Source organism: Ranitomeya imitator, chromosome 5 (assembly GCF_032444005.1).
Source record: "Ranitomeya imitator isolate aRanImi1 chromosome 5, aRanImi1.pri, whole genome shotgun sequence".
In the NCBI taxonomy this organism is placed as follows: domain Eukaryota; kingdom Metazoa; phylum Chordata; class Amphibia; order Anura; family Dendrobatidae; genus Ranitomeya; species Ranitomeya imitator.
The window spans coordinates 221,124,625-221,147,383 of NC_091286.1; the positions used below are offsets into that span (position 1 = coordinate 221,124,625).

Consider the following 22,759-nt stretch of genomic DNA (forward strand, 5'->3'; position numbering starts at 1 on the left):
ATCGCTACTGCTAACAGGTGGCGCTGTAGCGTTTAAGTCCTCTTTTTCTCAGAAGAGGCTATTTGCATATTATATTTCCCAGAGGAGCATTGCACGGCGAATAAGCCTCCTTACCTTGACAAGCCAGAGATGGTATGTCACTCTCCACAAGGAGAAACGATACCCCTTAGACCCCAGTCCAGAGCCTCTCACCTAGCCAAATTAGTTCTCATCCTTTGCACTGACGAGGGCCAACAGCCCGAAACACCGTGTCTGCGAATTGTGATACAAATTTGGCTTTTATCCTAAGTCATATTGCACGACTCGTTAAAGAGTTGATTGTGACTTACAGGATCGCTACTTCCAACAGGTGGCGTTGTAGAGTTTAAGTCCTCTTTTTCTCAGAAGAGGCAATTTGCATATTATATTTCCCAGAAGAGCATTGCACGGCGAATAAACCTCCTTACCTTGACAAGCCAGAGATGGTATGTCACTCTCGACAAGGAGAAACGATACCCCTTAGACCCCTGTCCAGAGCCTCTCACCTAGCCAAATTAGTTCTCATGCTTTGCACTGACGAGGGCCAACAGCCCGAAACACCGTGTCTGCGAATTGAGATACTAATTTGGCTTTTATCCTAAGTCATATTGCACGACTCGTTAAAGAGTTGATTGTGACTTATAGGATCGCTACTTCCAACAGGTGGCGCTGTAGAGTTTAAGTCCTCTTTTTCTCAGAAGAGGCAATTTGCATATTATATTTCCCAGAGGAGCATTGCACGGCGAATAAGCCTCCTTACCTTGACAAGCCAGAGATCATATGTCACTCTCCACAAGGGGAAATGTTTTTAAGATTCAGGCGACATGAGTGAGTGAGTGATTGGATATAGGGAATAAAGGAAAGTTCTGTGTCAAATATTACCCCAAGACAGTGAGTGTGCTGCTTTGGAGTTCTGAACCACTCAAGGCAAGTGCAATATCTTGTATAGGTAGTTTGGGAGGCTAGATTGCGGAAGCACAAGTATTTCAGTTTTTAAGAGATTCAATTTCAGATAGAGGGAGGACATGATGTTAGAGACAGCGGCCAGACAATCCCTGTTATTTTGTATCAAGGTAGGGAGAAGAGGTGTATAATTAGGTTCCATCAGCATAGATATGATACTGGAAACCAAATCTGCTGATGGTTCATCAAACAGGGGCTGTATATAGGAGGAGAGAAGAAGAGGAGGGGGCCTAGAACTGTAATTATCTGTAAAAAAAAGCTGGTCGAAAAAAAGGATGGCTTCTAAAATAGATAATGATTCTAAACACACATCAAAATCCACAATAGACTACCTCAAAAGGCACAAGCTGAAGGTTTTACGATGGCCCTCACAGTCCCCTGATCTGAACATCTTTGAAAATCTGTGACTAGATCTCAAAAGAGCAGTGCATACAAGACGACCAAGGAGTTTCACAGAACTGGAAGAATAGATGAAAATCACTCACACAAAAATTGAAAGACTCTTGGCTGGCTACAAAAACGATTACAAGCTATGATAGTTTGAAAAGTGAATGCTACTAGGTACTAACCATGCAAGCTGTCCAAACTTTTCCATTAGCCTGTTTTCCTGTTTGTAGTTTTTAAATGTAAAAGATGAAAATATATAATTTTTATTTGCCTAAAATACAAAGAAAATGTGTCATCTTTAACTTTAGGTCTTATAGAGATCATTTCATCTTCAACTTGCTTAACTGTTCACAGTAGCAGTAATTTTGTCCACTGTAGTGCTGTCAGGATTTTACAGAATTTCCAGAGCAAGCTGGCGTTCACATGCCGGCTTCTCTCAATCGAAGTGCTTTGAAAGAAGCCGGATACATTCAATCAGCAAGAGAGTGTGTAAATCCCATTGCAGATATGTACAGGTCTGGCTAAAATTAAGAGACCACTGCACAGTTTTATAAAAATCAGCTTCTCTACATATCTGACAGCCATTCTATTCCAGTGTCAGTTGAATTCCAACCAGAGAACACCTCATTCTACTTAATGTGCTTCTGATTAGGTGATCACCTGAACCAAATCTTACTTAATGAAGGAAAGTATATATAAAAAACTGTGGTGTTCACAATCCTCTTGCTCAAGAACAGGCTGGATGGCAAAACAAGTCCTTGCAATATCCCAAAAATAATAGAAATGAATAAATAACTTTTAACCATGCTAAAGGAGTTGAAAGAAAGGTCTCGAGTGAGGAAAAGAAGGGCTCAATTCTGGCTTTACTAGCAGAGGGACACAGTAAGCATCATGCTGCCTCCATCCTTAAAATTTCTAAGACGGCAGTCCATTACAACAAGGTCAAGCAGCAGACATTGGGGTCAACAAAGTTACAGACCGGCAGAGGGTGAAAACGACTCTCCACTGACCGGGATGACCGTCATCTTATTCTAATGTCACTCAGCAACTTCAGGACGACATCAACTGACCTACAATAGGAATGGCTAATGGCAACTGGGGTGAAGTGCATGGCAAGAACAGTTCGTAACAGGCTCCTAGAGGCAGGACTCAAGTCATGTAAAGCTAGAAAAAAGCCTTTCATCAATGAGACGCAAAGAAGAGCCAGGCTGAAGTTTGCCAAAGACCATAAGGATTGGACCATAGAGGACTGGAGTAAAGCAATCTTCTCTGATGAGTCTAATTTTCAGCTTTACCCAAACACCTGGTCATCTAATGGTTAGACGAAGACCCGGAGAGGCGTACAAGCCAGTGTTTTGTAACCACTGTGAAATTTGGTGGAGGATCGGTGATGATATGGGAATGCTTCAGCAAGGCTGGAATTGGGCACATTAATCTTTTCAAAGGATGTATGAATCAAGCCGCATACAAGGTTATCCTGGAAAAACAGTTGATTCCTTCTGCTCAGAGAATGTTCCCCAAATCTGAGTACTGTTTTTTTCCAGCAGGACAATGCGCCATGCCACACAGCTAGGTCAATCAAGGTGCGAATGAAGGACCACCACATCAAATCCCTGTCATGGCCAGTCCAATCTCCAGACCTGAACCCCATTGAAAACCACTGGAATGTAATCAAGAGGAAGATGGATAGTCACAAGCCATGAAAGAACTGCTTACATTTTTGTACCCGGAGTGGCATAAGATCACCCAAAAGCAGTGTGAAAGACTGGTAGAAAGCATGCCAAGACGCATGAAAGCTGTGATGAAAAATCATGGTTATTCCACAAAATATTGTTTTCTGAACTCTTCCTGAGTTAAAACATTAGTATTGTTGTTTCTAAATTGTTATGAACTTTTTTTTTTTTTTGCATTATTTGAGGTCTGCAAGCAATGGATTTTTTTTGTCCATTTCTCATTTTCAGAAAATAAATACTTGGAACTTCAGAAACATGTTGTCAATAGTTTATATAACAAAAGAACAATTGACATTTTACTCAAAAATATACCTGTAAAATTTTGCAGTGGTCTCTTAATTTTTGCCAGAGGTGTTAACCTGAAGGAAAGGCTCAACACAACAATCTCAGCTCATTTACATCAGGGCCAAGTACTGTAACAGCTAATAGACTTTTCTTCTAAATCTGCAGAACTGTGAGTGAGACATCGATGTTTAACTGTATTAGGGTATGTGCACCCGTTGCAGATTTGCTTGCGGATTTTTCTGCACTAAATCTGCAGCTCTTGGCAGAAAACGCAGGTGCGGTTTTTATGCATTTTTGCGCGGTTTTGATGCGTTTTTTGTATGCGTTTTTGAAAGCTAAATAAAGATGTATTATTGAACAAAAAAAAAGATTTGTGATGTCATGTCTTGTCCAACCTCCTCTTTTACATTTGTCCAACCCACACTCCATTACACACATAGATAGACAGATAGACAGACAGATAGATAGAAAGATAGATAGATAGATAGATAGATAGATAGATAGATAGATAGATAGATAGATAGATAGATAGATAGATAGATAGAAAGAACGAAGGAATAAGATAGATGTAGATAGATATACTGTATCTATGTGTAGATGTAGATAGATATATGGATAGTTAGGCTAACTTAAACACATCAGGTTTTTGCCGTCCGGCATAATCCAGTGAGTTTTGAAAAAAAAACGGATCCGTTCTTTTCTCATGGAGTTGTATTAGCGCCAAATTGCGCCTGATGGCTACATGTTTCATCTGTTTTTTGCTGGATCCGTAAAAAAAAAACTGTTTCCGGCGGATAGAGAAAACGTACAGAGGAACATTTTTTCTGTCCGGCGAAAAAATGCACAGCGACTGATCCAGAGAAAAACGTATGAAACTGAGATGTGAAATGATGAATCCAGCCTCTGAATCCGGATTTTCATGCATTTTTTTCCTTTGAAATCATGCACATTTTCCGTTCTCTCTCTCTCTCTCTAAAAAAAACCGGATCCATTGCAAATAGTGAAAAACTGATGCAACTGATCTGTTTTTTTTTTTGAGAGAGAGAGAGAACAGAAAATGTGCATGATTTGAATGTAATGTCTTCAAAGGGAGATTTGTAGTTAAAGTTCTGCGCTGCCGCTAAGATGAATTTCAGGAGAGTATAGTTGATTCACAGTGGTTTTATTCTACGCGTTTCAGGGGTCTCATACCCCCTTCATCAGGAAATAGGGTAGTTTTTTGTGTGTATGGTGTGCTATGTGTGTGTGATATGTGTGTGTATACATATGTGTGTGTAACATACAATGTTTGTGCCACATACGGTGTGTATGTAGAACCCATTTATAAATCTTCAAATCAAAGAGTTCATTGGTGTAAACGTTGTCAACCGCCCAACGAATAAGCAAAATGCTGCTCATTCCACAATCGTTTGGATTGTTTAAGACGGAACAAAAATCAGCAGCACATCGCCGGTGTAAACTGTAGATGTGCTGCTGATAACATGATACTGTATGGGGACAGATTGATCTATTAGTGATTGTTCTGTTCCCATCATTCTTCATCAGCCGCTGTGAAGAGGGCCGAACAACTTGGATATTGTCGATCATGCACGTTAAATAGCCTGTACTCAACGCAAGTAAATGCAAACAAAATGTTTGTGCGATGGTGCAACATGTGAGCATTTTAGGCCCTCAATTTAAACTTTTGTCCAGCACCCAACATTGTCTAAAGCCAGAACTGCAAGAGAGAACGATGTCCTAAGGCCCCTTCACATTTAGCGATGCTGCAGCGATACCGACAACGATCCGGATCGCTGCAGCGTCGCTGTTTGGTCGCTGGAGAGCTGTCACACAGACCGCTCTCCAGCGACCAACGATGCCGGTAACCAGGGTAAACATCGGGTAACTAAGCGCAGGGCCGCGCTTAGTAACCCGATGTTTACCCTGGTTACCATGCTAAAAGTAAAAAAAAACAAACACTACATACTTACCTACCGCTGTCTGTCCTCCAGCGCTGCGCTCTGCTTCTCTGCTCTCCTCTTGTACTGTCTGGGAGCCGGAAAGCAGAGCGGTGACGTCACCGCTCTGCTTTCCGGCTCACAGACAGTACAGGAGGAGTGCAGAGCACAGCGCTGGAGGACAGACAGCGGTAGGTAAGTATGTAGTGTTTGTTTTTTTTAACTTTTAGCATGGTAACCAGGGTAAACATCGGGTTGCTAAGCGCGGCCCTGCGCTTAGTTACCCGATGTTTACCCTGGTTACCAGTGAAGACATCGCTGGATCGGTGTCACACACGCCGATCCAGCGATGTCTCCAGGGAGTCCAGCGACGAAATAAAGTTCTGGACTTTCCTCAGCGACCAACGATCTCCCAGCAGGGGCCTGATCGTTGGTCGCTGTCACACATAACGATTTCATTAACGATATCGTTGCTACGTCACAAATAGCAACGATATCGTTAACAATATCGTTATGTGTGAAGGTACCTCTACTGTATGAACTATAAAAAAAGCACAAGAGCACAACATTGGAGTGTGGTGGAAAAGATTATTTTCACCACAAATCAGTTCTTAGAAATGCATGATTCAAGATTAAGGCTTTCTGATACTCAAATACAGATTTGTTGTCAAATGTTTGCCTTGCAGCACTGGGGTCCTGAGTTCAAATCCCACCAAGTACGACATCTGAAAGGAGTTTGTATGTTCTCCCTGTATTTGTGTTGGGTTTCTCATACACTCCAAAGACATACTGATTGGGAATCTGGATTGTGAGCCCAAATGGGGACAGTAGCAATAATGTCTGTAAAGCACTATGGAATTAGTGGTGCTATATAAGTGAATAAAATAAATAAATGTTTATATTTGTAAGGTAAAGTAGACATAGAATTTATAGTAATGCTATTCATTATGCTGTGAATCAGTAGTGCCGTCATTTGGTAATCTAATTGTACCTGAGATAAAGGGCAAGTTAAGCTTTACAATTTTGTAATTTACTTGGTCTTCAGGATTTCTACTTGCTTTCACCAAGTAGAAACGTCCATTGTTTATTTCCAGAGGTTGAACAATTTCTTGGAGGATACCCTTCAGAATTTCCGTCCAGATTTGAAGAAGCAGTAAAATAGATGAGATTTTAAGAAATACACCCACACATTCCAAAAAATCAGAGCAGAAATTTACTTGAAGAATAGATTTTAAATCTGCAGCATGGCAACTATTTTCTGCAGATTTTTTCCACACACTTTATGCCGAAAAAACAATAAGTAAAAAAATAATGTCGGAGGTGTGTTTTTCACTACTTTTTTTTCCGCTTTTTTTATTATTATTTTTTTGGGAAAATTAATAGCGTGATTGAAAACTGCACCTTATCCAACAGAATACAAGCAATCATATGACTATGTGAATAAAGTATTAAAAAAATATATAATTCTTGTAAGAAGATGAGAAAAAAAGGAAAATTGGCGAACACAACATTGGTGTAACCTATGCAGTCTCACAAGGGCCCACGAGATAAAGGGCCAACTTTTACCTCCAAATCAGATGGAATGAGCTGTTAGACTTCACAGGGCCCATATATTGTTCTTGTGTTGGGGCCGTCTTTTGTCGGTGCCCATCCCTGCTTGGGTATGGATGCAGATGAAAGGTGTACAGAGCATATGGCTGTTATAGAGCCCCTAGGGAGAAGTGCCAGTATCTTTGATACCATATGGTGAGAACTTTTACGGGATTCCCTTCTCAGAGAAATTTTTTGTTAGCAAGGGGCAGGGAATTGGCCAAAGAGTCATGGAATAGTGTTGATGGAGAAACAAAAATTAAAGAATAACCATTGTTTTAATTCCACCCCATAAATCAATAGTACTGATGAAAAAAAGTAATATCTTATCAGAGAAATCAGTTTCTTTCTCCTACCGGACTGATCGTTCATTCTCAATTCACAGTTGAAATCTGTCTTCAGTGAATACAGACTTTCCCATTACTGAGGTAGGAGATGGCAGCTGACGTTCCTTCTAGTTCTATGGCGAACTGAACTTGTCATTTTCAGGACAAGTTGCAGCAGAATGTCCATGTCAGCCTCTAGTTTCTCTTTCCTCCATAAAATGTTATCAGTGTAAGGAGGAAGAACGGGCTGCGGACACCTGTACTGCGCCGGGTCCGCAACTGTCGAGGCTGCGTCCCAGGTTGTTCGGGGAAAAGAATAGGGAACCGGACAGACCTTTTCACCTGGAACCAGGGGGCATGGCAAAGAAAAAAGCGTGCCGTGTACGCAGCGTGCTCAGTTTAGCATGCGGCAGCACTGCAACATACCGCGGGTGGCTGCACACTAGCACGCCACTGAGACCAGCATTCGAGGAAGGGCTGTGGGCACCGTTAAGCTGAGTGCCTCGCGTGGGTTATAGGAACGGGGGCCGTATTCAGGACTGTTCGTTGTGGTGGCCCTGTTTGCCGGACAGCACACCGCAGACCTCCCTCGACAATAGACTGTATGCAACCCCCTTGACTTTGGCTGCACAAGTTTATGGACTAATTGGCTCAACGGGTAAAAACCAGAGACCGCCCGTTACCGCCAGAAGATAAACCGTGAGCTGTGGAATCTCCTCTGAGGACATTACAGGGACTACAACCCTCATCAGATCATCCGTGGCCGAGGAAGACACGAACATGATAAGTTGATTGCGTGGACTGTTATCACATTGTTGTTGTCTATTTCCCTATCATTTGCCATTTAACTGTTCATCTCCCTGCGAGGAGTATCTTTACTGTTAAATTAAATTGTTAACCCTTGCGCTACATTTCACAACCTGCTTACATTAGAACCATCTGCCATCTCCTTTCTCCATATAGGAAATCTGTCTTCACTGAACACAGATTTTACCTCAGAACTGAGAGTGAAAGATCATTTCAGGAGGAAAAAGAAGCAGATTTCTCGGATAAGATATATTACAAAGTTGCTTATTTTCATGTGTATTATTGATTTCTCATTTCTGTAATACTACAGTTACTCTTTTAGCTCTTCTGGCCCAAGCATTAAAACATGTCACCAAAATATTAACCCTTTTTATCAGTTTCAGCTTGTTAGAATGAATTTTGGATGCAAGTATGTATGTCTGTCAATAAGAACCGTTTAGCTCTTATGTTATTTGACCTCACCAGGAAAACCCCTTGAAATGATGTTTTGTCATTTGCGATTTTAGCTGTTGATGCTTTTGCTCCCACTACCATTGACGACAATCACTACCGAATTTATTTTATTATAAATCGTTATTATGTCCAATGATAATGAAGACTTTTCATGGCAGGATATAATGCTGTGGGTGTACGCTGGGCTTTGTTTGTGGTAGCTGGTCACAGGCCGTGATGTCATGGGTGCTTATACCTGCCTACGGTCATGGTTTCCATTAGTATGATTACCTTTAAGCAGTAGTCCCCTGTTTGAGAGAAGAGGAAACAGGCGTGTTTTGTGAAACAGTGACTTTTGCAGAGCGACCCATGATGATGCTTCTTCCTGTCTCCGTGACTCTTGTGAATTTCCACCTGCCCCCTACACAAAATAGGAAAGCGTGGAAAACACTTGAGTCTTCAGTACATGCTTGGCTTCTTGGCGCAGGATGGTCGTGAGCTTTGTCTCTTCTTTCTTACAGTTCCTGTGAAGTGAAGGAACTCTGGCTGGACACACTTGTGTGGTAAGTGGAATATATAATGTATGAAAATATGGAAAGTGCTGAAGAGGGTAACATATATATATATATATATATATATATATATACACACATTAGTATGGCAAAAATGTCCAAATGACAGATTTCCAAGCAGACAAGCGATTATTATTATGATTATTATTAGTGATTATTGTTTATATTGTTGTTTACATATCACCTACATATTGGATGGTGCTGTATGCATTGACATTAAATTATCCCTAGCTAAGAATAGTCATATTATTAACACCTTAGGCTGCCGTCACACTAGCAGTATTCGGTCAGTATTTTACCTCAGTATTTGTAAGCCAAAACCAGGAGTGGGTGATAAATACAGAAGTGGTGCATATGTTTCTATTATACTTTTCCTCTAATTGTTCCACTCCTGGTTTTGGCTGAGAAATACTGATGTAAAATACTGACCAAATACTGAATGTGTGACGGCAGCCTTATACTTAAATATATCCAATTTCTACATCTCATACTTATCTACGTTAGTTGTCGCTCATACTGAGAAAATACCAGTATCTGCTGTGGATTACCATAACTACACGCGCCTTGCGGTGTATAACAGTGCCCAGAATATATGACATATATCAGACTATGCGGCTTCATGTGGACCTGTGTATTGGAATGATTTCTGTGGTGGTTCTATGTGACTTGTATCACTCTGACTATAGATGTGGGAGTTATGGCTGCACGAGTTCTCATCTCTGATAAGCAGATGGAACAGAACAAAGCGTGCCCAAACGCGCCAGTTTTTGTTTTGTAGATCTGTTATTCTGATTGTGGTTGTTGTCACCATGGGAGTTGCTTTGCGGTTAAAATAATTCACAACAGCTCTGTTCACCTGCAGCCATTCAAGTGGCACCATGTAGAAAACATGTTTTTTTTAGATTATATTAAATAATTAGATTATATTAAATAAATCCTTCCATGAGGTTAACTAATTAACGTGATAGATGAAGCAGGACTCCAACAGATTCTCAAAAATTAGTGATTGTTTCACCCACAGCAGAAGGAGTCCGACTTGCAGGAGAATAAATCACTAATTTTTGACGATCTGTTTGAGCGCTGCTTTCATCTATGTCAGTTTTTTACATGTATGAGAAAAATGGTCCCAGTTTCATCAGCGATTTTGTTTGTAGTTTTAGCAAGTTTTCAGCAGAGATTGGTCTGAGTGTCATCAGTTTTTCTCAGATGGAAAAAGAAAAAAAAGTTTCTCCACCTACTCCTCTCTAAAAGTCCCTAAAAATGGACTGCACACAGATGGCATCCAAGTGTTTTTTCACTGACCCATACACGTGCATTGCCGATTTTGATCATGATCAGGCATGATTTTACGTGGGCCACTCGGACTGATGCAAAAAAATTAGACATGTGAATAGCCCAATACTAGTTTCATCACCTTGATGTCTGAATGGGGCCTTAGTAAATGCGTTTTTATTTTTTTTATGACAAAACTTATTTTTTTTTATGACAAAACTTTACAAACTGTTATAAGAATCCCCTTTTGCAAAACTGTAGTACCAACTATAACCACCAGGTGGAGAAGATGAGGAATTTTCAAAAAATACATCCTACCATATATTTCATATATAGGAAATATTTATCAAATTATGGGTAGAATAGTGTGGGCTCGTTTCACTTTGCAATTCTCCTTTTTTCATAATTCATGGTAAACATTTAATATTTTGCGATTGTTTTACATATAATGCAAAGGCGCAGGTTAGCGGTCTCCTCTACTGAACAGTCACTGTAACAACTAACCACAGGATTTCTGCTCACAGGCAGATAAGAGAAGTCGGTGGCATTGAGGGTACAGGCGGCCCTGGTGCAGGATTACTAATGAAGGTTCTAACCGGCTGCAATGCTGTGAGTAGACGGCCTCTTTCCATATCTGACATTTATGTACAGTTCACCCACAGTCATCATCCTTACATAATCCCTATTTTATTTCCACTGTAGTCTAAGGCTCTTGTTGCCAACAACATGGATTCACGAATTGAAAGTCACACAGAGGTGAGTCATTGACGCATGTTATGTATGTGTTGTGAATGGAGGAAGCAACCATTAATACTTCTTCTTATAAGTAAAGGAGGCGATAACTTCTCATTTATTCATAGAGGGGGGGCTAAAAAACCATTAAGATAGCCAAAACTGCAGATTATATTATCCACTGGAGGGCGAGATTAGGATTATAAATTGTGCACAGCATTGTCCGTTCAGTGCAGGACAAAGCATGTCAGTATCAGTTTCTCCATAAATTACTGGATTAGCCATATTAAGATGTAAGGAATGGATCACTCGCAGGCAAATAACGATCTTCTACCCTATAATAAAATTCCTGACATTATTGGAGGATAAACTCTTCCCACTTTCTAAGATCTCTGCTAGCTATCAATGGATGGAAACATTTTCACGTTGCTAAAAATCCTTGTCTAGTTTATTGTCAGCAAACAGAGATCCTGGAAATTATTATTATTATTATTTATTGTTATAGCGCCATTTATTCCATGGCGCTTTACATGTGAGGAGGGGTATACATAATAAAAACAAGTACAATAATCTTAAACAATACAAGTCACAACTGGTACAGGAGGAGAGAGGACCCTGCCCACGAGAGCTCACAATCTACAAGGGATGGGTGAGGATACAGTAGGTGAGGGTAGAGCTGGTCATGCAGCGGTTTGGTCGATCGGTGGTTACTGCAGGTTGTAGGCTTGTCGGAAGAGGTAGGTCTTCAGGCTCTTTCTGAAGGTTTCGATGGTAGGCGAGAGTCTGATATGTTGTGGTAGAGTTCCAGAGTAGGGGTGATGCACGAGAGAAATCTTGTATGCGATTGTGGGAAGAGAAGATAAGAGGGGAGTAGAGAAGGAGATCTTGTGAGGATCGGAGGTTGCGTGCAGGAAAGTCCTGGGAGACGAGGTCACAGATGTATGGAGGAGACAGGTTGTGGATGGCTTTGTATGTCATGGTTAGGGTTTTGTACCGGAGTCTCTGGGCAATGGGGAGCCAGTGAAGGGATTGACAGAGGGGAGAGGCCGGGGAATAGCCGGGGGACAGGTGGATTAGTCGGGCAGCAGAGTTTAGAATAGATTGGAGGGGGGCGAGAGTGTTCGAGGGGAGGCCACAGAGCAGGAGGTTGCAGTAGTCAAGGTGAGAGATGATGAGGGCATGGACTAGGGTTTTTGCAGATTCTTGGTTGAGGAATGAACGGATTCATGAAATATTTTTGAGTTGCAGTCAGCAGGAAGTGGAACGGGCTTGGATATGTGGTTTGAAAGAGAGATCAGCGTCAAGGATTACCCCGAGGCAGCAAGCTTGTGGGACTGGGGAGAGTGGGCAGCCATTTACTGTAATGGATAGGTTCGTTGGGGGGGGTCACGTTAGATGGCGGAAAGATGAAGAATTCTGTTTTGTCCATGTTAAGTTTCCGAAATCTAGCGGAGAAGAAGGATGAAATAGTGGACAGACATTGAGGGATTCTGGTTAGTAGGGAGCTGATATCTGGTCCAGAGATGTAGATCTGTGTGTCATCAGCATAGAGATGATACTGAAAGCCATGAGATTCTATGAGTTGTCCCAGGCCAAAGGTGTAAATGGAGAAGAGCAGGGGCCCAAGGACTGAACCTTGTGGGACTCCGACAGATAGGTGGCGAGGTGAGGAGGTGGTGTGTGAGTGGGAGACGCTGAATGTTCGGTCAGTTAGGTATGACGAGATCCAGGATAGGGCCAAGTCTGTGATGCCAAGGGATGAGAGGGTCTGTAATAATAGGGAATGGTCCACTGTGTCAAAGGCAGCCGACAGGTCCAGGAGGAGGAGGATAGAGTAGTGTCCCTTGCTCTTTTTGGGTTTAAGAGGTCATTAGTGACCTTAGTAAGGGCAGTTTCAGTGGAGTGGTATGACCGGAAGCCTGATTGTAAGCGGTCAAAGAGGGAGCAAGAAGAGAAATGGGAGGACAGTTCAAGGTAGATGTGTTGTTCCAGTAGCTTGGAGGCATAAGGGAGAAGTGATATAGGGCGATAGCTAGATACAGAGGATAGGTCAAGAGAGGGCTTTTTGAGGATAGGTGTGATGGAGGCATGTTTAAAGCTTGAGGGGAAACACCAGTTGTTAGTGATAGGTTGAAGAGATGGGTTAGCGTTGGGATGAAGACTGTGGTGAGGTTTGGGATGAAGTGGGATGGGATCGAGTCAAGTGCACAGGTGGTGAGATGTGATCTTGAGAGTAGAGTGGAGATGGTGAATTGACACTCAATAGATAATGCTTGATAATAATTATCTTAAAATACGCTTCTGATATCCTGCACACTGTAAAAAGAAACTGAAAGCATTCCTCTTGTTTTATGGGAATGAAAGACAGAGGGTAACATAAAATGATGCCAGATTATATGTATAATGGGCTGTTTGACCTTACCATATAGCTATTGTTAGTATTAGGTTGTCTGTTCTTTTATTACTTTTTAAACTATTTTCCAGTCTTTACTTTAAAAGCCTAAATGAAAGAGAACCTGTGAAATTAAATATTCAGTTCAATCTGCAGGTAGCAGGGTATAAGGCTATGTGCACACGTTGCAGATTGGTGTGCGGATTTTTCCTCACTGTTTTTGCAAAATCCGCAGGTAAACCGCTCTGCGGATTACCCGCAGGTTTGCTGCAGATTTCCCGCAGTTTTTGTGCGAATTCCACCTGTGTTTTTACACCTGCGGATTCCTATTATGGAGCAGGTGAAAACCGCTGCGGCTTTTTCCACAGCATGTGCACTGCGGATTTTGTTTTCCATACGTTTACACGGTACTGTACAACGCATGGAAAACTGCTGCAGATCCGCAATGTCAAATCCGCTGCGGATCAGCAGCAAAATCCGCAACGTGTGCACATACCCTAAAGAGCAGACTGATGTGTTGGGATTAGTGGTTGCTCATTTTTTGTCAAGAGGTCCAGTAATTGCTTCTGTCCAGTGATTTACATCAATCTATGTATCAACCTTATACAAGGAAGACTGTCAATCACTGATTAGGATTGTTTTCCTATAAAAAGTTCCTTAAGTTGTCCGAAAAGTATTACTCATATCTTATATTTTCTTCATTCTCTTTCGCAGGCAGATGCCAAGAAATTCCAATTATTGGCAGACATGATGAGTGAGGAGGGCATCTGCCATGTCATTGGTGAGTAATATCAGCCCTTGCAGTATTAGCTCATACTGAATATAATTTAACAACTTAGTACAACAATCCAACAACTTTACAATGAACTATACATATGAAAAAGAACGTTTATGTGAAATAAGCAGTTAAAGAAAATAATAATGGATGGCACATTATCAGACTAGGTAGGGTACCCAACGCTGGAAAACCATAGAACCAGATTTCTTGGTGTAATAAGTTTAAGCAGAATATTTCTTCTGTGGATTCATTGGTGTATTTTCTCTCTTGGACTGTACAGAAAGCAACAAGAAAAGGAAAGCCGTCATCTCCTGGCCCTTCACTTTCAGACGCAGTTCTACACTCTCAGGGTCTTCAAGTCCACCAGAACTGAACACGCCTTTATTTGACCAGCCCTTGTCCATTATCTGCGAAGAGGACAACCTTCCTAAAGCAATCCTTGTAAGTAAGGATTCAAGGGGTTGTATGAAATAGCTGTGTGTAAGCTGTGTCTGGTAGTGCAATCCTTTACAAGCCTCCTGACAAAGTAATTGTTTCATATGTAAAAATCTAAGGTGCCCCCCATTTAAAAAATGCAAATCTTAAATTTGATGTTTTGGTGAAACACATTTATATATAGGTATTCTCATAGTTGGCCCATGCTACACCACTGATATGGTAAACCATAAAAATTAGTTTGCCCGGTAAAAAGAAAGAGAATCTAATAAAACTAGTCATACTCCAGAAAGGGTATATTATGTCTGATGATATTTGGATAGGTGCTTCTTAATGTTCCTGAACCAAGCACCCACTTACATTTAATCAAAGTGCCCTGAGACTATGATCATATGTTAAAAACATAGCAAGGGCACAGTAGATTATCATCCCCCTGGGCTGAAAACGTAGGGTAAAGAGGGCAAATGGATGACTGGGGCAATTATACCCAAATCTTTATATGCAAATCAATAACTTTTTCTACGATTTCCCTTTAGGACATATTAACTATACTGAGAGTGCAAGGTCCACAGACGGAGGGCATTTTTCGCAAAGCAGCCAATGAAAGAGCTCGCAAGGAACTCAAAGACAACCTGAGCTATGGAAGAGACTTGGACTTGAAAAAAAAACCTGTACACCTACTCGCTGTTGTGTTTAAGGTAAACCTGATTGGTCTTGACATTAACATTTCTTCCTTTGTAAAGCCTAAAATTATTGCTAATGCTTCCTGTAGAAACATCTTGTTATGTCATCTTGTAAGAATTATTGTCCATTAGGGAGCACGGTCCTAAATTATTCAAACACACTGGTCAAAGCAGAAAGGTTTGTTGGCATGTCACCATTGTCCCCAGCACCTCCGACACCTTATGTCCTTGCCACACAGAATCCCTAGTCTGTATAGAAGTAAATGTCAGGTATTTCAGTATTCTGCTTTGTTCATGATAAATCTATTTGCCCATTTTAATGTTTTTTTTAGCTAAAATAATATTCTCTTATTATCAGGATTTCTTAAGAGGCATCCCAAACCAGCTCCTGTCATCAGATCTGTACAACAAATGGATAAATGCATTGGAGAAGGTGAATTTGGAAGAGAAAGTTGAGGAGATGAAATGGTGAGCGAGAGTGTAATCTTTGTTTGCCACAATACTTACCTAGCACATTGGAGCCACACTTACAGTATGGCCTGATTCATCATCATTAGCATTTTTCATTCATCACTTTTTTTCTTTTGTCTTGTATTTAGTGGCATTTCTTGTGCCAGATTCTTCAAAATATTGACCACAATTTCGTGAATTTTGAGCAAAATTGAACACGTTCTTGATTTTTATCTTCAACCCTTTATCAAATTTTTACAACAAAAAGTCACATGTTCCGCTACACGTGGAAAAATGTGTTGAAAAATTTCAGGAGTAGATAAAATCACTTCATAAGGGATGAGGGGACTGGGATTATAAATATGTAAAAATTTGGCAAGTTTTTAAAAAGTTGCAATTGATAAATCAGCCGAAAACATTTGGACACGCAAAACCGTGACCCCATAATGAATAAGATAAAAAAAAGGCAAACAAAAATAGAATTTATAAAAGGAAAAAATAAAAGAAGAATAAGGCAGTGTTCACACATTCAGGACTTGCAGCAGACTTGCAAGGAAAAAATGAGCAACATATGAAGAAGATTTCAGAAATGTCATTCACTTTTCTGGTACTATAAAACGCTGTGTATCGGTGCCGGAAAAAAAAAAAAAAAACATGAATGCAACGTGTGCACATACTCCAAGGTGCAAATGAAAAAACATAACAAACTAGACAAAAAAGACACACATACAACAATGTATTGAGCCCACAGAGTGTAATATTTTATTGTGCTTCTGATAATACTATTTGGTTTCGGGACAACCATTGCAACTTAAAAATATTAGGATCTGGACCCTTAACACTATGGCATATACTGATCGGTCCTCAACCCTCTAAATTAAGTTCTCAATATCGCCACGTTATCGGATTTATAATGGGCCCATCAGGTTTCTCTATTTTTGTGTGAAGAAAAGGGCTTCATGCTATGCATCTTTAACATCTGTGGCGCCAACAGTTTCGGTCACAACTGCAGACATTGAATAGAGCAACAGGACACACAGATGACCAGGTTATGTCACAATAAAATGCAAACCTAATGGCTTTAAAGACCCCCTGGGTGTTATGGCAACCTATTCGCAACGTATGATTGTGCCAGGATGAACCAAAGGGCTTACACATGGTGCCCCATCCCTCTTTAAAGACACATAGAATCCACAGTAGTAACATCTAATGGGTTTAGCTGAAGGGATTTACAATTTTGTCCGTTAGGGTAGTGGTTTGTCTGCTAAATGACCTGCTCTAGCCAGAAAGGTATACCAAGGTAACACTTATTGTAGACAACATATCTCTCTAGAAAAAGTACTCTATAATTTGAGGTGGGTTGATGATCTTCAATGCGTTACAACCGTTTTCTCCCAATGTGGAGCGCTGGCTGAGTGTTCACTTACCAATCACACATGTTACCAGTGAAAAATATACTCCGATCTGAATCTCCCTTCCAATTACATTTGCTAGAGACTGGCGCTGTCTATGGCGGCATAGATTGATTATGGTTGTGATTGCCCAAACAAGGCCATTGTGAAATGGAATCTGAGTGTTAACTATATATTTAATTCATCTATAAGCTTTTTCAGCATCTATGTTAGTTTAACATTTCTAGACATATTGCTTTTACATTTTGCTTACCCACTTTGGGTCTATGCTGTTGAACTTACAAACTGGGAAAGCATATGTTACACCTTTAATGAATGTCATACAGTGGCATCCCTCACTGATAAGGTCACATTGTAAGAAAAAAGTCTTTTCATCCCTGTCTGACTAAAAAAGCCTTTTTGGACATGCTGAACATGTATATTTGTAGCTTTTCCCATATTATAGAATAAACAGAGGCTAAAAATGCAATGTGAACCCTGCCCTATGATTTTTACCATTGTTTCAGCAAGCTCACACTGGAAATACCAGACCGTTTGAGCTTGAATGGGAGTTTTTGATGAAATTTTTTTAATTCTAGTTCCTCTTTCGTAAGGAAGTTTTCTTTAGTTTCACGTTTGACGTGGAAGTTTTCAGAATGGCTGAAATAAGATTGCGCAAATCCTGAATTATTTCTGTTTCTCTTTTTTTGCAGGGCTGCAGAGAAATTACCAAAACCAAATCTTATTTTGCTGCGACACTTGATCTGTGTTCTCCATCATATTAGTAAAGCTTCAGACATAAACAAAATGGACTCCAGAAACCTAGCTGTCTGCATTGCGCCAACCATGCTTATCCCTCAGGTTGATAAGAACCTTCCCTTAGAAACTCAAATGGAGCTAAATGAGAAGGTAAAAGAACACTATAATGAATGTATAATGTACAGTAGTCCAGAAAAGGAGTGGCATCACTGCATAGATCAGCAGGACCTTTGATAGTGTCTTTATATAGCGCTAACATGACTGCCGCGTACAGCACAAAATCAATCAAATGCATAAAAAAGCAATTGTGATATTTCAATCTGCAACTTTAGTCTGTTCCCAGCTATCTAATCCTAAACCAGAATTACTGGTCGTTCCTGTCTTGCTTCCTAATTTGCTCAGTGCCTACAACTTCAGAACCCAGTTGTTCTAGCTTTTTCAACAACTTATCCTCAGCCTAGCCCAAGAGCTTGTTGTATGTGTACATTTGGCTGTGCTGCAGCTGATGTTTAGCACTAAACATCATGAGAACAGTTTTAATCACCAAACAACTTCTTTATCTGTATCGACACCCTTTATGCTTACTTTTATATGCCTTTATTTTAATAGGTGACATCTTTGGTTGAGTTCTTCATAGATCACTGCTTTGAAGTGTTTGGTGAAAACATATCACAGTTAATCAGCACTTTTGAAGAGGATTCCCTAGAAAACATTCATAGTCCAGGTGGGTAAATAGAGCAATCTAAAATTATACATGTGAAACGTGTAGAGTTGAGCAAAAAAAATATTTGCATTATCCTGGTCTGGCCTACACTTTGTTATTCTGCGGCAGCTGGGCCAGGAAAACTAGAACTGGCATCCCAGCCCCTCGATATAATGGTAATGCAAATCTTTTTTCCTCTTCTCTAGTAGTATGTAAGTATTATTTATTCAGATGTCAGTGATTTTCCTCGTATGCAAAAAGGGGTCAGAGTTTCATCAGCATTTTGATCAGGTGGCATCAGATTTTGGTCAGTGTGTCAGTTTTTACCATCATAGTTGGTAAACTATGATTATGATTTCTCAAGCTTTTCTTATTAAACAATCCAGAATACACGGTCAGTACACGGATGGTGTCCAAGTGCAGTCCAATTTATTTTCATGGACTTGGATTGGTGTCATACTGGTGGGTTGTGGACCCACTGTGTCACAGGCCTGGCTTACACTCGAAAGGTGTTGCTAGGCTGCTAGCTGGTTTTCACTAGTGGCTTTGATGCTGGAGTTAGGCTTGAGCTGCAGGTAGTCACCAGGTACTACTCCAAGACTGTCCCTGATACTGCAACAGCTGATTCCAAGGGTTAAGAATGCAGGTATGGAATCAGAGTCCAAGGCAGGAACCAGATACTGATGCTAGTTCGGACAGAGTGGATTCTAGAACAATTGGCAGAATGGACACTGGTATAGGTTCAGACAGTGCGGGTTCTGGAACACTTGACAGAATGGACATTGTTTCTGTTTCAGACAGTGCGGATTTTGGAATGCTAGACATGATGGATAACAGATTCAGGTGCTGGTTCAGACTAGATGGGTTCTTGTTCAGGTATTCATATTCAGGAACAGACAGGACTGATTCAGGTTCTGGAGGGACAGGTTCAGGTTCAGAAAGGACGGATTCAGGTCTAGGTATTCACGTTCAGGAACAGGTGGGATGAATCCAGATTCAGGTACTGACAGGGCGGTTTCAGGTTCAGGTACTGACAGAGTGATTATAGGTTCAGGTACTGACAGAGTGATTATAGGTTCAGGTGCTGACAGAGCGGTTTCAGGTTCATGGACCGAGCAGACGGTTTCAGGTTCAGTTACCAACAGGGTGGTTTTAGGTTCAGATACTAACAGAGCGGTTTTGTGTTCAGGGACTGACATGACAGTTTCAGGTTCAGATATTGACAGGTTAGACAAACACAACAGTAACACCCTACAGAATTAAAAATCAGCAGTTCAAAGTTATATATAATCAATTATCCCTGTGGTGTACTGTAGAATCTGTGGGTATCTCAGATACCGACAGGGCGGTTTCAGGTTCAGGTACCAACAAGGCAGTTTCAGGGTCAGGTACTGACAAGGCTGTTTCAGGTTCAGGTAACACCCCTAAGCATGCTGACAGGAGACCTGCATGCCGTGCCCAGGTTCTGGGACACGGGGACAGGAGCTGAGAAAATAGCTGGGTGGTCGAAGCGGTGAGCATGTTGGTGTCCCTGCCGGGAGGAGGGGAGGAACCATGATGGAACACCAACTTTACAATTGGTGAATTTGATCCATGACTCTAATCAAAATTGGACATGACTCAATGATCTTGTGTGGACCATTTCGTACACAAAAATACAAAAACATGTGAACAGCCCAATAGACTATAATAGGTACGAGTTTTATCCAGAGCAGTTTCAGGTTCTGGAACCAACAAGGCAGTTTCAGGGTCAGGTATTGACAAGGCTGTTTCAGGTTCAGGTACTGATCCCTTTAAGAGTTGGACACACGCCCTAAGCATGCTGACAGGAGACCTGCGTGCCATGCCCAGGTTCTGGGACATGGGAGCAGGAACTGAGAAAATAGCTGGGTGGTCGAAGCGGTGAGCATGTTGGTGTCCCTGCCAGGAGGAGGGGAGGAACCATGAAGGGACACCAACTCTACAATTGGTGAATTTGATCCATGACTCTAATCAAAATTGGACATGACTCCATGATCTTGTGTGGACCATTTAGTACACAAAAATACAAAGACATGTGAACAGCCCCATAGACTATAATAGGTACGAGTTCTATCCTCACAGATAGAACTCACATAAGAAAACTGACATACAGTATTATTGAGGCCTAAGGAATTACAATTGTGCATATATGAAAACTAAGAAAACACATTTTGTCTTTTTGCAGAATTGTCTCTTCATCAGAATGACTCAGCCTATGACAGCCCTGGCCCAGACCATGCGTGTCAAGCTAGAACTTTCACTCAACACCACTGTGGACTGCAGATACACAGCAAAAGTGAAAATAAGGAGGCCATAATACACTATGATATGCCTCTTTCAGTTTTGCCTATAACTCACTTTAAAAATGAAGTCAGCAGCATGGATAGAAGGTCCTCTGAGCCATTCATTTATCCTTCAGAGAATGATATGTCAGTGACAGAAAAGAAGCTAACCAGAAGTCATGATGATGTTACCATCAGGAAACAATGGCTGCATTGTAATGATAAGCTGCCCACTATTTCCCCTGAGAAATACTGTGATCGAGCTTTATATAAGAGGAATATGCCAAAGGGTCTGACAATTGATAGCAACTATGACCCAAATACCATTGATGACTCTTTGATCAATGCATGCTCAAGCTGTTCCCTTGACAGCGCTTGCTCAGACTGCTCTGTTTTTACAAGCTCTCCACTTGTTTCCCCCTTACATTCAAAGAAAAATGACTTGCTGAGGCACAAATCTTTATCCCTAAAGTGCAATGTCATAAATGATATGTTTAAACCAGGGCAGGAAATCAAGAAACACTCAAATTCTTTTTGCTATGTAAATCACAAAAAATTGATAACCAAAACACAAAGCTGGGGCCCTGGCGGAGATAATGCTGAGGGATTACAAAGAAATGGATTCAGCAAGAGTTTTCGATATAGGAGCCAAGTGGATTGTATTGATTCCCAGGTCACAAATTTCCAACAACCACATGTCGTAAGAAAAAGATCTCCTTCTGCTCGGAAAATATCTGTAGATGAAGTGTTCAGGATGGTAGACCAAAGAAATCCTGGAAAACCTCCCTCGTATGAAGAGGCTGTCTATAAAACTGTAACCCCTTACAGTCATAGCATGACTGTCCAGACCATGCGAGACAGTGTGTCAAGTAATGGCTGCCTAATACCAGACATTACTAATGGACCTTCAACAGATTCCATCAATATAGAGAACCCATCTCATAAAGACAATAGACCAAGATCTGTTAACGACCTAAAAACTCAAAGTGCTTGTGAACCAATTCAGCCAAATTCTCAGCCTGAGAGGGTAAAATCAGGACTTGTAAGAGCCAAGTCAGAATCGAGACAGAGGAGCAACCATGAAAGTATAAGTCGAAGGTGCAGTCAGCCCATCTTTGAGATTTATGATCAGATACAATATGCTAAGGAGTCCTATGTTTAGTCTGTCTAATTGCTATAATTGGTATATTGTCCATACTGTATAGTAGCGCATACTGTAAAAAAAATCATGGTTTTCATATTTCTGTGTGTGGTGCCTGTTATGTTTACTACTTAAATTGGTGGCAGAAATTTGTTTTTCAAAAAATTTCTGATTTCTTGTTTTGCAACATTGTGAAAAGAAATGTTGGACAAGTGGTAATTTATTTAGTGTTTATTTTAGAACTAGTAAGGCTAGACAGGTGTAAAAATCTTTTCTCTTCATTCACCTTTATACAATGTTCTCAAGCTAAAATGTCATGATGATATTTATATGTTTGTTTGTACATGTATACCTTATCATATTCACAATGCCACATTAGATTTTAATGTGCCTTTTTAGATAGAAGTCAAACTATGGTTTGATGTATTGACACTACATTAAAGCACTTTTTTACTGTTTTCTGAATTTTCTTTTATTGTCGTTTTAGCTAAATTTATTAAATGGTGAATTATACAGTGCCTTTTTAGACCTTCCACTTAAAGAGGACATTTCACCAGTTTTAGAACTGGCCACAACACAGAATAGTGGCTATAGAGATTAGTATAAATCATAGTTTTTATCTTTTAATTTCTCATCTCTGTTGTGGAGATTTTAGCTTGTATAGTTCAAG

At 40.6% G+C, this 22,759-nt stretch overlaps 1 protein-coding gene across 3 annotated transcripts in view; it reads left to right on the forward strand.

The window, feature by feature from the left end:
- TAGAP (T cell activation RhoGTPase activating protein) overlaps positions 1-22,547 on the forward strand; it is a 254,746-nt gene extending 232,199 nt beyond the window's left edge. For all 3 annotated transcript variants that reach the window (XM_069725919.1, XM_069725918.1, XM_069725921.1), the window contains 10 exons: positions 9,000-9,041; positions 10,847-10,931; positions 11,025-11,078; positions 14,161-14,227; positions 14,505-14,665; positions 15,196-15,357; positions 15,701-15,810; positions 17,897-18,092; positions 18,552-18,666; positions 20,852-22,547. In XM_069725919.1, the coding sequence (XP_069582020.1) occupies positions 9,000-9,041; positions 10,847-10,931; positions 11,025-11,078; positions 14,161-14,227; positions 14,505-14,665; positions 15,196-15,357; positions 15,701-15,810; positions 17,897-18,092; positions 18,552-18,666; positions 20,852-22,110 (2,251 nt within the window). In that variant the 3' untranslated portion in view covers positions 22,111-22,547. The remainder of the gene's footprint in view (positions 1-8,999; positions 9,042-10,846; positions 10,932-11,024; positions 11,079-14,160; positions 14,228-14,504; positions 14,666-15,195; positions 15,358-15,700; positions 15,811-17,896; positions 18,093-18,551; positions 18,667-20,851) is intronic.
- The last annotated feature ends 212 nt before the right edge of the window (positions 22,548-22,759 follow it).